We start from the raw sequence: 17,865 nt of genomic DNA on the forward strand, positions 1-17,865 counted from the left end.
AACCCCTTGCCTCTCCCTTTGTCCTCATGTGTCAGATACAATCCTTTGCTCAATATTTCCAGCCTAACTTCTTATGCTCCCTGATGACCCAGTGTGGCTGCCAGAGGTCCCCCACCCTCACCCCTCTGCCTCCTGCGCCTCCTGCACTCCCTTCCTGCACCCTCTCGGTCATTCCCCCTGGGGTCTCTCTCTTCTCACTTGCCAAGTGGACAACTGATTACAAGAAAAATCTGGATGACCAAAAAGCACGTGTCTGCCCTACCGTAAAAGTTTTGCTTCTGAATGGATAAAGTTATGGATGATAAGGGCACCCAGGTGGCTCAGTGAGTTAAGCCTCTGAGTCTTGGTTTTGGCTCAGGTCATGATCTTGTGGTTCATGGGATCGAGCCCCAAGTCCGGCTCTGCACTGACAGCATGGAGCCTGCTTGGGACTCTCTCTCCCTCTCTCTTTGCCCCTCCCTTCTTGTGCTTTCTCTCTCTCGAAAATACATAAGCATTTTTTTTACAAAGTTATGGCTGTTAATAAAATGATTATTCAGATGTTATCCTCAAAATATTTGTTTTCTGTTAAGTCTGAAAAATTCAAGGCACACCCATGTGCGGCCGGACAGCCTGGATGGGAAGCCTCGTGCAGGCTCAGTCACTTACAAGCTCTACGACCTTGGGCAAGTTACCTAACTTCTCTGTACTTCAGCTGCATCGTGCAAACAGGGACAATACTGTTAGGATAGAGGCTGGTTTGAATTGGTTAATACACTTCAAACATTTTGGAGAGGGCCTGGTTAATGGCGAGCGCTATTTAAATGTTAGCTATTCATGTTTCTCCTTTCTCTTTTTCAGTCAGAGAAATAGGATTTCTCTATATCCTTCTGTTTGTCTCATTAGAAAGTTCCCGATGGATCAAGAAGGGCAAACAGCTACATGTGTTTGTCCTGTGGGGCTGGTCTGTGTCAGGGACAAATGCACTGTGGTGCACTCTCCTGCATTTCATTTCTTCCCACCTCCAATTTCCACCAGTGCAAAGGATGACAATTTGCCTGTCTTCTCCCCTGCGTACACTTACTCTTCAGCCCTCTCCTCATGTGCCCCTCTTATTCTCCTAACACCTTGGAGAAAAGTTTGGCGAATCTGGGGTCGGGCAATACCTGGGGCTATTGGGCTATCCCACTAAAGGTTCTGACTTTCCAGAACCATTTCCAGGGTACCTCTGCATTCGGACAATCCAAACGTGACTTCAATTTAAAATGTCAAGCACAGCCCAGAGATGACAAGTCTGAGAAGAGGAGGATGTTCGGCATTGCCTGATTCCGAAATAACAAACAGCCCGGGCGCCTGAGTGACGTATGGCCCACTCTAGGGGACTCTGTAAGTGCACTGAGATGGAATGGTGACTTCCAGTCTTTCACGACTGGGGTGGGAAAGACCGTGTTGCGAAGAATGCTCTTATATAGAAGACAGAGTTTTCTTTTTGTTTGTTTCAATAAAAGTTTGAAAGATGGTATGCTGCCTGTGTTGGACGATATAGAAAGCAGAATGAACCTTCCGGTCCGATGACCCAGGCATCCCCAGAATGATCCCATTTGGCGGTCGTTTGAGAATGACGGTAACCCTGAGGGTGCGTTACCCTGGACGCTTCTGCTGTGTGGGTCCCCACCATCGGCAGCCAGTCCGATAATGTCCCCTGGGTCGCAGCACCGCCTGGAGAAGCCCAGAGCTCAGCGGCAGCCTCTCCCCTGGACTCGCTGCTTCCCAAGGCCACAATCTCCCCAACGCCATCTGTATTTTCAATGGGATAAATCACTAAGGAGTTCCCCGTGTCTTCTCCTGAACTTTTTATCTTCACTGTTCTAGAATACTGACCCCAAACTGAAAGAAACACAGAAAGACTTTAGTAAAAAGGAGAAAGTAACGTCAACACAGACTGAACAGCACAGTCCGTCATTATACAGCTCTTGTGTTAAAGAGCTGACAGTCAAGTTCCCAGCAAGTTCATTCTGTCGAAAGATACCATTCTGTGTCAGTTTCTGCCGTGATACATCTCTCTGTATCTATCTCTAACTAGAAACAGTGTGAGACTTGCTGTTTCAGGGGAAAATATCCAAATGGATGCACTCTGATTAGTTGGAAATTTTAAGTAAAAACATTTTCTTTATCGGCAGCACTAATGAACAATAGAAGTTAACTAAGATAGTCATTCCAAGGTATTTCAAGAATTTGAATCACCTGTTCTTTCATTCAGTAAGTAATCATTATATAAAAAATTATGTATATGCTCATGTGAAATGAAGTGTCCTAAATTTGTAGGTGGTATTGAGAAAAAAAATACATGTCTGGCATATACAATGCTGCTGAAAAGTAATTATTCAGAATGTAAAATACATTCAATATTTACATATTTTAATGGCAGGAGAATTCTGCAATTACTTGCACACTGAGAATGAAAACAAAAATCCAAACCTACCTAATTCTCTAACTATTGTAAGTATATTTGACTGCCTGTGGCCTATTAACATTAATAGATAAAACTCTATATTCACTTTCTATATTTATCTTATTATAAAGTCATTTGTAAATGCAAAAGAGTATTCCGGCACTGTCGCTTATTCAGAACACTTTAAATTATTATAAAAAGGAAAAAAAATGCCTCGCTGGTCTTTTCATCACTTGAACCAAAAATGAAAATTATAAAATTCTAAAATAAATAATGGTGACTTTACAAGCGCTGAATGGTTGAAATAGAGACAGAGCTCACTGATTTATGTTGAGCACAATTAAGTAAGAGAATTAAGCTGTACCCTTTGTGCTAATTGCAAATAGACATTGTGTTTTTTTTACTTTCATATAAGAAACAATGAATAAGTCAATGAACACTACCACTGAAAAAAATGTTTCTGATAATGATATCGGTTAAAAATAGCCAATTTTTGGCTTCATGTTAGGGATAAATAGAAATGTCGCAATCTAATCCATGATTCAGAAAACTTATATCATATGTCAATGATTAAACAAGAAATTATCCAGGCAAGAAATGTTCAAAATCTTTCTTAACTAGCCATAAACTTATTAGCAGGCAGGCTAAATACAATTTCTGCATAATAAATGTTAGAAAATCCAACAGTGTCACTTCAAAGGCAACAAGAGCTTTCAAATCCTAAAGTGATTTCTTACCCAGAAACCAAAACGATGCTTAGACAACAGACTGCCCCATGGGAACGACAAGGAAAGAATTATGGGTGGATTGTGGTGTGCCAACAACGGACATCCAACACACGCTGGGCTAAATTGATGGCATGTGTCTGTGCACACTGGTGTGCTGGGGATGAAAGGTGGGGGGCACGTGAACTTTTCCATCATTATTCTGAAGCCATGGTCCTAAAGGGGATATCAACCCCTGGAGACAATCTCCAGAGATGTTACGTCCGTAGTTCGAGACTTCCTTCTCCTATTTACTTTTAAATCCTTTTCTCTTCTCACATTGATTTGCCATAGCACTAACTTAAAGAACACGCTCCCGCCCGATCCAAGGTCACTGAGCTCCAAGGGGAAGTACACAGGAAAGTGTTTCCATGTGCCTGTCCTGGCCTCTGTGCGTTCGTCCTGGTTTGCTAGAGGGAACTTTATGAATTTGGAGAGCACGCTTCTCTTCAAAGAATCAGTGGGGTCTTACAAAACTTACTCACAGGCACATCCTTGCAACATGCTAAGTGAAACGACTGTGGATGAAAAAGATTTTCTCTGGGTTCAAGTAAAGACATTTCCAAAATATCAGCATTTTGAAACTTCAAAGCGATTTTGGCTTTCCCAATAATGGGTGCGATGTAAGTAACTGTCTATGAAGGGACAAACCCTTTTCTCTGTAAAACAAAACAAAACAAAAAAGCTATCTCCTTCAAAGGCCTAATTAAGTTCCTAGATCATTTCCAAGTAAATTGCTCTGAGTTTCCTAGAACCACTTAGATGATCAGTTCTTGACTTAGCAAAACCGTAAGGATGTAAAGACTCTTTGAAACTTGCAGAGAAAGCAACTGGGATTATTTATAAGGGACAAAACAGGTCAATCCTTCATCGTCCCTTCATCCTCAGTGAGTAATGATCATAATGTTCACAATTACGATCGTTCTCAGATGAGAATGAGCGAGCTTCATTAAACACATTATTACAAATGAAAATAATTCCTGGGAATAGCAGGTTTGCCATACTGCTGTAACAAGTTGCCACACACGTAGTGGCTTAAAATAACACAACTATATTGTCTCACGGAAGTCTGAAATAGGTCTTAGGGAGCTAACAGCATGGTGTCCACGAGGCTGTGTTTGAGCCTCTGGAGGCTCGAGGGGAGGATCTGCTCCTCGCCTGTCCCCGCTGCCGGACGGCCCCTGGCCTTTGACTGGCAGCCGCTTTCACCTCCAGAACCAGAAAGCGCATCGTTCTGAACCCTGCTCTCTCCATCACATTTTACCTGTTTGCCCTGCTCCCATGGTTCTACTAGACTTGCAAACCCGGGGGTCCTTTGTTGGGCACAAGAAGCACGGAAACAGTAAGGAGCAGCGTGGTGGGGTGGTTAGGGCCTGGCCCCTGGATTCAGCCTAACTGGGTTCCAGTGCCAGCTCACTCGTTAACCGAGTCATTGGGCAATTTCCTCATCTTTAAACGGGACCTACTTCGTCAAGTTGTTTCAAGAACCGACTTACTTCGCCACGTGTGAAACACTATCATATCCAAAACAGAATATCGAAAAAATGAACTAGATTATCTTTTTCTTAGTAAACACGCTTAGATCTTTTTTTTTTTCCAAGGTTGCAGATCGGAGGAACGGTTCCGACGGTTTGGAATTTTTGCTCCTGTTGAAACTACGGAATCCTCTGAGAGGCCCCTGGTCAGGACACCAGGTTCACCAGCAGGGATTTGCAATGTTAGTCCGGTTTGCAAATAACCCAAACAACCGCCATACTCTTTGGCGGTCACCCAGGGAACCAGGCACTGTGACCACGAATATGATCGTGAAAATTTACCAGAAAAGCCGAATCGGAGGGTGAGGTTCCTTGTCTTTCTTAAATGCCTTTGATTTAACGTGTCCCCAAATCTCTTCAGACAGATCGTGTTGGCTCACGGCATCCTTCCGTTGAACACAGAAGAGTGGCTGGTGAGGAAGGAAAGCCTCTGAGGCCTGACAAACAGCCACACTGGTAGATGTGTGTTTCACACATCACCTGCCTCAGCTGTACTATTATTCTTCTCCGCTGTGCTGTCTGGAAGGGCTGAGACTGGATTTCAACACATGACGTATACTACGCGTTGCTCGAGATATAAACACTTAGTGGACATTAAATATGACATCAGTTTTCTTTCCCCCGAATAATTAAGCAGTGTGTTTCATTAGGAGTTTTAAAAACTCCTTCTGGCTGAGCTACCAGGGACAATGCTGTGGAAATGGAAACCACAGCGTCCAGAGAAATGTCTCCAAACGCCAACGTGTATTTATCAACACGTTCCCTAATCCCAGCGTCTTCACTTGGTCATCTGCTTTATTTAGTCGGCGGCCAAGACTCTGGGTACCTGTCTGCAAACATCCAAGCGTGATGACGTAACCACCTCTGCGGGCAGTCAAGAGGCGGTGAGACCACCACTGTGGGAGAAGCTTTTCAGATCGCCACACTGAGGAGGCAGCATCACCAGAACCACCCCTACATTTGCTAATTTAACAGACAGACTCGGAGGGGCCTGGGTGGCTCAGTGGGTAGGACGTCCGACTTCAGCTCAGGTCATGATCTCACGGTTTGTGGTTTCGAGGCCCGCGTCGGGCTCTGTGCTGACAACTCGGAGCCTGGAGCCTGCTTCGGATCCTGTGTCTCCCTCTCTCTCTGCCCCTCCCCTGTTCATGCTCTGTCTCTCTCTGTCTCAAAAATAAATAAACATAAAAAAAAACTTTTTTCAAAGAAAAACTGAATGTCAACACTACCAATTTAATTTCATACTACCTTTGTCATTTGCATATTATTTATAGTCAAAGCATGTAGATTCCTCTTTAATCAATGACCTAAAACCTCGCCCCCCCCAGCTCATGCTCTGTCTCTCTCTCTCAAAAATAAATATTTCAAAAGATAGACTCAATGAATTCTTAAAATTTACGCAGGTGCACCTCACGAGATAACTAGCTATGTTACACTTTCACATTATTACAGATATATCCCTACCTATTTCTGAGGAGAGATATACTTTTAAAAGTCCACACACTCAAAGGCCAACAAATCATAGTGGGATTCTCTTGACACACACGGAGTGTTGAGCATTCCATGAAGCTCAGGAATGAGCAAACGAAGGCACGTATATCGTTGGACAACAGCATCAATACGCACTGAGGTATGCTTGTCCGGAACCACTAGGAAGGGGAGCGGACTGCTACGTGTGAATGTTCGGCAGGGCATCTGGCTTAGTGTCATTTCACACTTAGGGGAGTGAGGCTGGCGGACTGCGTCCCACGTGAAAACTGCTGAATGCTCCCATGCACACGGGACCACGGAGCAACCTGGGGCTCTCGCCACGCACCTGCTGCCCTCTGCTATCTCATCTCCTAAAACTCAGTCCCTCGTATGTCAAAAAACAAAAAACAGAAAACAAAACCAAACACCAAAAAACAAGCAAACGAGAAAGCCAAAAAACAAAATGCACTGTCCATGCCTGTAAAAATAAATTGGCAGCATATCCAATTTGCTTATGATGCTAAATGTGCTTCACAATACAAGATAAAAAGGGGGAAAGTTGAAAAATCATTCTTGTTTTGAAGCGCTAAACAGAAGGGAATGAATGAGCGGTGTAGGACAGATGAATTTAGAGAGGTAGAGAAATGTGCCACTCTGGAGTCAACCTGGAAAGCCTGTTGGCATCAGACTGACGGGCTGATTTACAAAATCAGCGAATGTTTGGTGCATAAAGAACCTTACACATCATCTACCCGGACCTCATGTCGTAGTTAAGAAGACTGACACCCAAGAAAAGTGGTTTGACTTCTTTTTTTTTCTACTCATAAACTGAAACCCAGGTTTTAAACTCCTCCACATATAAAACATTATCGGATTTAAAACAACTAACACTGAAACTTACTACTGTAGAAGTTGGTATTGAACCCAGGAGTTGCTTCAGAATATATACACATAATTATGTCTTAAAATTCCATTCCTCCTTCATCACAATATCCGCAGTCACACCCACACCTACCCACCTACCCACACACAAAACCCCCAAACTTTCTTTTCTTTTGGTTGTTGCTGTGCTTTGTTGTTGCTTTAGATATGGCTCTTTGCAAATGGGGAAAAGATCACCCCAAATTCCTGCTATGATCCATTCAGTGGTTTTATTGTACAAGTAGAATGGCTTTATAGAAATAAAGATTATTGGGGCGCCCGGGTGGCTCAGTCAGTTAAGTGTCCAACTCTTGGTTTCGGCTCAGTTCATGATCTCACAGTTCATGAGTTCAAGCCCCACATCGGGCTGTGTGCTGACAGTGCGAAGCCTGCTTGAGATTCTCTCTCCTCTCTCTGTCTGTCTGTCTCTCTGCCCCTCCCCCATTTGTGCACACATTCCCTCTCTCAAAATAAATAAGCTTAAAAAATTTTTAAAAAGAAAGATTATTTATGTTTGTAAAACTTCAAAAAATCATTCCACTAAAATACAGTAGTTTGCTTTTCTTTTTATGGGAGTTTAGTGAGGGAACAGGCTAAGAGGAAGAATTTTTTTTTTTTTTTTTGGTAACTCACTTTTTTTTCTTTCTTCAACATACCATACGTGGATAGTAGGTGATGGGACAGTTGAGGCTAGAAAGAGTACAAATTGAAGAAGTCTTACTTTCTTGTAGTCGGCCACAACGTGTAACCAACTACACCGGGGATTTCATCGTTCAATTAATAATCCACGCATTCAAGAAATATTCCTTGGGTGGTGGAAGGTGGTGGAGCCAGAATAAAACTTGGGGAACTCAAATTTAGTGGATGAAAGAGAGAAGCTAATCACTGTTAAAAAAACAAAAAAAACAAAAAACTTTTTGAACCTTGGTTTGAATATAAGAGTTTTGCTCTTTCCTCCCCCCACATCTAATGTATTCGGGAAAGGTGAAAACTTGTTAACCAAGCTGTTTGTAAACAACAGTGAAATATTTCCCTCTCGCTCCTCCTCTTTGACATTTTATAAACATGCTTTCTGACATCTTTGCCCTGTGAAGTCATGTTCAAGAAACTCACATTTCAAACAGCGGTTATACACACAACTGCCTTTTTGCAGGATCGTTTCAGATTAGACTGTAGACTAAATTTTAGACTTAGAAGCCTCTTTGGAGACCTGGACGTCAGTGGTCTCATTTTACAGAGGAGGAAAATGAAGTCCAGATAGACTGGCATTTGCCCAAGGTAACCGTTTAAAAGTTGATACAGAGAATTCTACATAGAATTCTAATTATTCTAATTCAATAGTCTGTCCAGTTTTTCTGCAGAAAACACACATCCAGAAGCTCCTCTTTGTCAAACCGGGAACGCCTGCCCTTTGAACTCAAGAGGCAATGGCCGAGCCACTGAGCCACATGCGTCAGCCGCCCAGCTTCTTAACTGTGTCATCCCTTAATGGCTGATGTCCTCTGGCCACCAGGGACCGAGAAGGACAAGGCAAAGACAGAGAACTACCCTGCAAAAACCCCCACAGATTTTCAAAGCTTACCACTTACGACCAAAGAAAAATCAACGTATCAAAACAGCCCTTTCGTGAAAAATCAGTGATAAATTTTATCAAAAAATTTTAAAAACTTCCAAAGTCTAAAGAAGAAAAGCGCTCCCTTCCCCCACCCCCTTTAAAAATAATCCTAGGGGCGCCTGGGTGGCGCAGTCGGTTAAGCGTCCGACTTCAGCCGGGTCACGATCTCGCGGTCCGTGAGTTCGAGCCCCGCGTCGGGCTCTGTGCCGACAGCTCAGAGACCGGAGCCTGCTTTGGATTCTGGGTCTCCCTCTCTCTCTGCCCCTCCCCTGCTCATGCTCTGTCTCTCTCTGTCTCAAAAATAAATAAAAACATTAAAATTTTTTTAAATAAATAAATAAATAAATAAAAATAAAAATAATTCCACTGTCAGTTGACACAGAAAAATCAAGTGATGCAGATGGCAAGGACTGAGAACTATTTGGGGAACTCTGGTCTGTCCGTGGACTAATAGTCACACTTATTTATAAAAATGCAGATCTCTACATCTTCGCTCATGGATGACATCATCAGGCATTCGGATCCTGAGTGTTTGAGCCTGTGCCCAAATGAAATTCTACTGCTTGTGCTCATAACACACCCTCATTTTTCAAAAAGAAAAAAAACGAAAGCACTGAGAATCAGAAGGGACCTTGGCAAGAATGTGCACCAGGAAAAAGACGTCAGGCTTTACAGTCAGCAGTTTGGTTCTTCTAGTAAGTAGCGCTGTAGCCGTAGAAGGTGACTTTTGTCTCCCTAGTCTCCCCTACACGGCGAAAGCGATTCGCTCTAGTTCTAAGTTCCCAGCTAGCCGGGTGCAGCAAGAAGTGATAAGCAGCAAGGGAACGAAAGGGAACCGAACCCTTCTGGCGATAGGTGCCAGTCACGCGACAAAAACAAGTTGAACAGCAACAGCGGCAGCCTCTGTTGTTGACCCCTGGTCATGTGCCAAGAGTGCACCAGGAGCTTCAATACATTATCTTACTTACTCTTCCCAAATGAATGCCCTGATGGGGTAGGAAGTATCATCTCAGTTGTTCAGAGGAGAGATCAGGGAGTCAGAGAGGTTCTGTTGTGTGCCTGAGGTCACACAGCTAACAAGCAGCAGAGCCAGGACTAGGAAGAAGAGTGGAAGAAATGGCCAGACCTTGCTCTGAGCCCAAGTACATACAAAACAACACATTTCGGAAGGACTGGAAGAGAAGTAGAGACAGATCCTCCCACTACGACCTCCTGAAAAGCCGGGGTGAGGGCTCCTTAGCCTCTGTGAACTCAGAATCTGGGACAATTCCTGGAATACAGCAAGCGCTCAGTAGACGCATGTAGGTTATAATTAACTGGAACACAACTGGCAGTGTGGGTAATAAGGAATCACATTCTCCCAAAACCAAGTCTTGGTGATGACAGTAAGTAGCAAAGGCAGAGAATTAGTGAGCACATTCATGAAGAAAGCCATCAGTTACAGACTAAAAACACCTTTATGTATCTCCTGTCTAATAATGACTGCTATGTTCACGGAGCTTTGCCACCAGTACATCATCATATAAATATTCCAATCACTGAGTCTTGGCATTACCTTGAAATGTAAAGGACAGGGGCGCCTGGGTGGCTCAGTCGTTTGAGCGTCCGACTTCGGCTCAGGTCACGATCTCACGGCCCCGCGTCGGACTCTGTGCTGACAGCTCGGAGGCTGGAGCCTGCTTCGGATTCTGTGTCTCCCTCTCTCCCTGCCCCTCCCCCGCTCATGCTCTGTCTCTCTCTCTCTCTCTCTCAAAAATAAATAAACATTAAAAAAATTTTTTTTTTAAATGTAAACGACAATGAAGGGGATATGTGCACAAACACACACACGCACACACGTGTATCTGTATTTTGGGACGGCTTAAAAACACTCTATTATATATGCTATATGGCAAATATCTACATAAAAGTTGTAAAAGTGAATCAAAAGCTCAATTTTCTTCTTTGTTTTAATTCAGTAGGCTCCATGTCTGACGTGGGGCTCGAACCCACGACCTCGAGATCAAGAGTCGCACGCTCTGCCGAATGAGCCAGCCCGGCCCCCCAGCTTAGTTTTCCTTTATTCAGTTGATATCTACAAACTAAAGTCAGGGCAGAATAAATTCACAGTCTTGTTAGATACGTGCAGCCACATTTACACAAGTGGAGCTTCAGTAATTTGATAGCTTGTTCTTTTGGGGGGCAGAATGAAAACAAAGAGAATGTTGGTCTAATAGAATTCCCAAAGAAAATATCACTGTGGTCAAACCAAAATTCCCCACAGCAACAGCTGACATACGGACCGCACATCCAGTGACTAAATTGTGTTTACGCTTTTCTTAAGCAATCGAGTTCATTCTGACCATTTATCTACGAAGCCTTGTGCCAGAATACTGCCTATTCATTTTCTATATTCTGTTTGGCAAACAGAGCATGACACACAGCAATATAGAAGAAAAATATAATCCCGGGATGCGTTTGCAATCATCGCAGGGAAGTGCTCTAAATGGTCTTGGGCCTGTGGCACCGGCTTTCTGAACCACATTTCAACACTGCCACATGCTGTTCATCTCTGTGTCCTGCAGTCTGTGAGCCCCACGCGTGGCCTCAGTTCAAGGATGAGTCACAGCCCACGTTTACAACGCTGTTAACTCTTCGAAGCACCAACCGGTCTTGGAAAAGGGAAGCGTAACAACCTTAAGAATTAGCAATTCTTTTTTTTTTTTTTAATGTTTATTTATTTTTGAGAGAAAGAGACGGAGAGCGTGCAAACGGGGCAGGGCAGAGAGAAGGGGACAAGGGATCCGAAGCAGGCCCTGCGTTGACAGCAGACCGTCCAATGTGGGGCTCGAACTCGCGAACTGCGAGATCATGACCTGAGCTGAAGTTGGACACTCAACCGACTGAGCCACCCAGGCGCCCCAAGAATTAGTAAGTCTTCAAGAATTAATAATTTCTAATCAAGATTCTTTGAAACATCATATGTGGAATTTAAGAAGCACAACAGATGAGATAGGGGAAGGGAAGGAAAAATAAGGTAAAAACAGAGAGGGAGACAAACCATTAGAGGCTCTTAAATACAGAGAACAAACTGAGGGTTGCTGGAGGGGCGGTGGGTGGGGTGGGGGGATGGGCTAGATGGGTGATGGGCATGAAGGAGGGCACTTGCTGGGAGGAGCACTGGGTGTCATATGTAGGTGATGAATCACTAAATTCTATCCCTGGAATCCTTATTACACTCTATGTTAACTAGCTTGGATTTAAGTTTTAAAAGATTTTAAAAATGAAAGAAAAAATAAATGAAAAAAAGATTCTGTGAAACATACTATCGTATTCATGATAAAGCGGGTCTCTATGAGCACATTGTTTGCCTGTGAGAAGAGCAGAGAATCCACCAGGAAGATGTGATATATAATGCATTGAATTTACTAATGTGTTTGAATTCATTTTATAAATTTCATAACATTCTCTCTTGACCAATGCAGATTCTATGTGGTACCCCATAGGCACCCTTTTACATACTCTAAGGAAAAAGATATTAAAGGCAGTGCAATACCCAGGTACCTGTAGTGTGCTTCAGGAAAGGGGTCGTGTTATGTGCAGTTTTGTTCTTTTGTGACTGATAACAGAGAAGAAGCTGAGAAAATCCTTGTGCAATGAATATGTGGATGACTGAACAGGCACGGTTCGGAATTTCAGAGATTTCTAGAGAATGATGACCACGTCCTCAAAGAAACTACCATGTGCCTCTAGTTTCCTTTTTAAAGAAAAGAACCTATCTGGAAAAAGATCCAAAACTACTTGTCATTTTTACATGTTCTCCCCATATCCGGCAGCAGCTTCAACCAAAGCAAAGTTTCCCTGAGTGAACAAATCAACCACAAAAGGGCTTCCGCAGGCTCTCACCTCCCAAGACATGCCCTCGCTCCACCTGTGCCCCGCTGCCCTGTCTCCCCTGCTGTTCAACTGGGGGGACATTCCAGCTGCCACTGAAGGCTCCAACCTCTGTCTCCTACTCAGGACCCCGGGTTGTTTCTACAACACAAGATTCTGTCCGATCTGGTGCTACACCACCAAGTCTCCCCTTCCTACTAGATTCGTCCCATCAGCATACAGACGCGTTATAACATATCCCATCTTAAAAACACAAAACAAGGCCATTCTCAGTAGGGGTGATATCACCCTTAATGGGCAAAAACTGACTCTTGCGGGGTGGAAAATTCTTACTCTTTTTATGGAGAAAGCATATATATACACATACGTACATATATATGATTCACATACATATAATATGTAACAAATATAAACCTTATCAGTGACACCAGAATTTCATTAGGGTGCGGGAAGAACAATTAGAAAAAAATGTCTAAAAAAGCTCCTTAGGGAAGGGATCATGAAAAAACCGATTGACAAACGTGGGTCTGAACCAACAATCTCGATGTCTTCTCTTCCTGTTTTTTCTCAAGCCTTCTGCAATCTGTTTTCCGCTCCCAGTACCCCACAGAAACTATCGTCCATGTCACCCATGCCCGCCATATTCCCAAATCCAACGGCCAATTCTTACGTGAGACTACACGCAGCATACGGCATAGCTGACCACTTCCTCTTTCTTCCAACACGTCCTTGGCATTTTCTCCCTGACTACCTGAACCCTTGAGATCCGGTATCAGGAAGAGGACTGATGCAAAAGGTTAGGGATTCTTGTACATTTGGATTTCAGTCACTCTTGGACACACCGCCAGCCAGCACAGCTATCGCCCAAGCGCTGCCTTTCTGGCCTGTATGTCTACAGTCTCCATCCGTCTGGCAGTCCAGTCCTCTGACAGTCTAACTTCCACACAGCAGCAGAACACCTCCATAACCTAAGTCCGATCACGTCATTCCTTCCACGGCGTTCCATCTCTTGCGGAGTAAAAGCCAAGGTCTTTATCACAGCACAAAGCCACACACAGCTAGGCCCTGCATCCTCTCTGCCCTCGTCCTCCACCGCGGCCCCTCCTTGGGACCGTAGGCCAGCTACACTGGCCTCCCTGAGAAACTGCTGCTTCTGCTTGGAGATCCCTCCAGACGTTCTCATGGCTCACGCTTTCACTACCTTCAGGTCTCTGCTGCTCAAACTCACTCGTCACAGAGCTGTTCCCACTGCATGCAGAAGTACGCCTTGTCACTTTTTATCTCCCTATCCTGTTCCATTTTCTTTCCCAGCACTATTACCTCACCTAGATATTGCCTTATTTCTCCTCCTCCTCCAGGAATAGAATATTATAGGATATTACGTCTCCTTCTCCAGGAATAAGAGTTCCTTGGGGGCTTTTATTGTTTGGTTCACTGCTATACTTGAAGTGTCCAGAACAGTTTTCTTACTGTATGTTTGTATCATGAAAAACCCAATTTCAACATCTAAATAAAAGACTACAGCTGCCATATTTTAAAAATAAAACTGGATTTTAACTTTCCTTCTTGAAATAAAATCTCATCATCTCATAGGCCCGTAGCAAATAAAACTATAAGATACAAAAAAAAAAAAAAAGTCTAACAACTCACAGAAATGGAAAGCAAACTCTGCTTTGGCTAGAATGGTTTTCTTTGGCTACTATTTCATGGAAGAAATTTTAGGAGACGCCAACATTCAAATAGCTTCCTCAAAGCAACAGAAACTTCTACACTGGTAAACACAACACGCTCTTTTAGATTATCGCTCTCATTCTGTTCTAGAGCAAACATTCAAGTCAGAATGGGAAAGCGTCAGATTCTAGTAACAGCACTTGGGAAGAATGAGGGGGGATGCAAGTATCCGGTCAGCGCAGAGCCCTGTCTTACCAATCCGACACAACGGAATGAGAAACTTTTTATATGAGATCCGTTTGTGACAAAGAAAAACAAGTTGGGGGGACAGCGTATCCACTGCAGAATGCTGGTATTCCTCTAGCCCTCCCTGCCTCTCTTTTGATCTCAATGTTTACAATTCCTTACTTCAAAATTAGTAGCTGAAGGTGGTAATACTTTCTTCTTTGTGTTTAGCACGTTTTATCCGAACCTTCCGAGATTTCCGCTAGAAAGCTAAAAATCTCAGCCCTCAAATTTCTTCTCTTTCAAATGCCTTTGTCAGCGCAGAAGGGAAACGGTTTAGTTCCATTCACTTGGTGACCGAGTCGGTGATAACGATGTAATTCGATAAACTACAGCTCTTCCCTCTTTCATCGCACCCCGCATCTAGTTTTGACGTTTCTTTTTAAAGCCTTGCTGTTTTCGAAGAACTCTGAATGGAAAATAGAGTTCCGAGGCCTGAAGGAAGTGCGCAGTCAGTAAGGCAGCATTAAGTAGGGATCTTTTCTTCTGCCAGAGCAGCAACCCGGTGGCCTCGTTCGCAACATCACACCGCTATTGACAGCATGTGGACGAGAACACAAAGGCCACAACACTAACATCGTTGACATCTTTATATCAAGCATGGGGAGATCACACACACCTGTGCTGGGGAAAGGGACAAGAAGGTAACCAGCCTGAATCACCAGCGCCCGGAGGAGACTGGATTCCGGATTGGCCGCCCCACAGCTATGTGACCTCAGATAGGTTCACTTGGCATCTCGGAGTCTCACTTGCCTCTTCCATAAAGTGGAGGTTAAATACTCACGAGGCAGGGGTGCCTGGGTGGCTCAGTGAGTTAAGTGTCCAGCTCTTGATTTCGGCTCAGTTCAAGATCTCACGGTTCGTGAGTCTGAGCCCCGCATCGGGCTCTGTGCTGCCAGGGTGGAGCCTGCTTGGGATTCTCTGTCTCCCTCTCTCTCTGTGCCCCTCACCAGCTGTCTCTCTCTGTCTCTGTCTCTCTGTCTCTGTCTCTCTCTCTCAAAATAAATAAAAACTTTAAAAAAGTATATTATAAAAAAATACTCACGAGGCAGTTGTGAACAGTAAACGATACAGAGAAGGTGACTACTCTTGTTACTGGTTACCATCACCTTCCAGTCACCCTTCTATTCAGCCCCCAGAGGGACACAAAAGTGGGGAAACTTGCTCTGTCCAGCCAGGAATGGAATGGGCAGCCGGGACAAGGAAGAGGGGTGCCAGATCCTTCCAGACTCCAAGATGGAGGCAGGTCTCCGCCATTTCTGTTGACGGATGAGTTTCTGAAGGGCGGCAAAGATTAGCCTCGGTTGCCTCTTGGGCACTCAGAAAGAGAAGGAAAGATTAACCGGAACCAACTCCCAGTCTCCGATACTTCGCAAATAATAATGAAGACGAGTCGATGAGGTAGATACAAAAAGTGAGGATCAAGACATAACAAATAAAAGGAATTTAATAGTAACAATTGGTTTTTCTAAAATTGAGATCTCAGTTCATAAGCGTGCAGGCAGCCCAACAGAGCAGCTAATATCGGAGGAAGTCCAGAAACTGAATTATTTCCCCTCCTATGGAGACGGTCTGCTGGAAAAAGCAATGAAGCATGTTCCCTGATGAATAAAGGACCTTTGTTTCTTGTGCTTTTAATCAACGTCATTTCACCAAAATGTCAAAGAAAAATGAAGAATTTAAGCTTCTTTTAGCAAAAAAGAATTGGTTCTCATTTTTCCATCGGAGATAATGGGAGATCCTAGCAGTCGTAGGGAGGTGGTGAGAGGTGTTCGTGGAGCAGTATTTATCATTTTATTCCACAGTACATAAGGTCTGAGATTACGCACCTTTACGGTTCGGTTTACTAAAGTTCTAAGTGTCTATTCAAAGAGAGCACATCCGCTAAGATTGGAAGCCTTTGCAACAACATCCCTCCAAGTCCCGCAAACGTTTTCTTCTTCCCAAACCAATGCCGTAAATTTACGTACCAACTCGAGGTACCCAGTCAGGTTCTAGAAGGTAGATTCAGTATTTCTGGTGAACGAGGACCTCTGTTTGTTCAACACTGTTCACGTGCAAGGCTCACCACATTCTGCCCCGAACCCACATTTCCAGCCTTATCTCCCCCAATTCCCCACCACAAAGCCTTTGCTCCCACCAAGCCAGTCCGTTTTCAGCCCCCAAAATATAAAATAAGCATCTCCATTTCCAGCTTTTGGCGAAGGCCTTTTTTCTCCTCCAAAGTATTTCCTTCCTTCCCTTCGGCCTGTCCTTCGAGACGTACTTCAGACTGTCATTCATTCGTTCCTTCATTCAGTAAACAGAGACTGAGGACTGAGCATAGGTGAGGCACTCACAGGGGATCCCGGGAAAACAGGAACAGGTAAGCTGGAACCAGCTTCTGTCTCCCTGTACTTCACACTCTACCGGAAAAGACACACATCCCCCAACAGATGAAGCCATTAATTATTTGCAGTTGTGATAAGTGTTAAAAACATGAGGCGCAGGAAACGAGGATAACGCAGAGTGGGAGAAATGGCCTGCTCGTGGAGGTCAGGAGGACATTCTTGAGGAAGCAGCTCTGCTTAGAGTCTGAAGGACGAACAGGAGGCTAACTCACGACCGAGGGAGGCCAACGAGTCAACTTTGCTGATGGGAGCATGGTTACCACTGAGTCGGGAGATGTTATTAAAGGCGCAGTAAGGACATTCTTGCTTTCCGGGCCTCGAAACCGCAGCGGAAGTTTCCCTGTCGCGCCGGCTCTCTGTAAAGTTGGGAACAAGGAGCACTAATGAAGCGACACTTGAAGGGCAAGAGGCCACCAGGAAAAGGACCGAGCCAACTGCTGTCAGAAGGTTGTGAGGCATCACCGAGGAAGAACCGGCCTTACTACCCTGAGCCCCCCACCCAGTCCATACGGAGAGAAAAGTCAGAGGGATGTGACACGCAAAAGCTCGGCTTTATGGGAACGTCAACATTCCCAGAGAGAAGCTTTGTCCATCCAAATGCTGGGAGCGGGGAGAAGGGGATGCCCTTCCCTAGGAGCCCCCCCGCCCCAGGATGGTTCAGAAACAGTCCCTGGAGAGAGGGAGCTCCAAGAAGGAGCGGCCGTGTCCTCTAACCAGGTACTTGCTCAACTGCAGAGCCCTGGGGGGCTGAGGCAAAGCAGCCCCGCCCGTGGGGCTGGCGGGGAGAGCCACGGCCGCCTCCAGCCCAGGGGACGCAGCCCTGGGAAGGTTCAGCACGAGGCTGAAATGTGTCCTCGGGCCAACAACACACACCACGCCTCCTCTGCGTGGAGACCCGTCACCGAGCATC

General features: G+C 44.6%; 1 protein-coding gene across 13 annotated transcripts in view; it reads right to left on the minus strand.

The window, feature by feature from the left end:
- The window catches only part of RNLS (renalase, FAD dependent amine oxidase), a 367,960-nt gene that overhangs the window by 331,337 nt on the left and 18,758 nt on the right, over nucleotides 1-17,865 (minus strand). The window contains exon 6 of one of the 13 annotated variants that reach the window (XM_045039891.1): nucleotides 459-1,866. The exons of the other annotated variants lie outside the window; for them this stretch is intronic. Within the exon in view, the coding sequence (XP_044895826.1) occupies nucleotides 1,478-1,866 (389 nt within the window). The 3' untranslated portion in view covers nucleotides 459-1,477. Of the gene's footprint in view, nucleotides 1-458; nucleotides 1,867-17,865 lie in introns of those variants that run through there. 13 annotated transcript variants of the gene reach the window in all.

This window comes from Felis catus, chromosome D2, assembly GCF_018350175.1.
Source record: "Felis catus isolate Fca126 chromosome D2, F.catus_Fca126_mat1.0, whole genome shotgun sequence".
NCBI classification, from domain to species: domain Eukaryota; kingdom Metazoa; phylum Chordata; class Mammalia; order Carnivora; family Felidae; genus Felis; species Felis catus.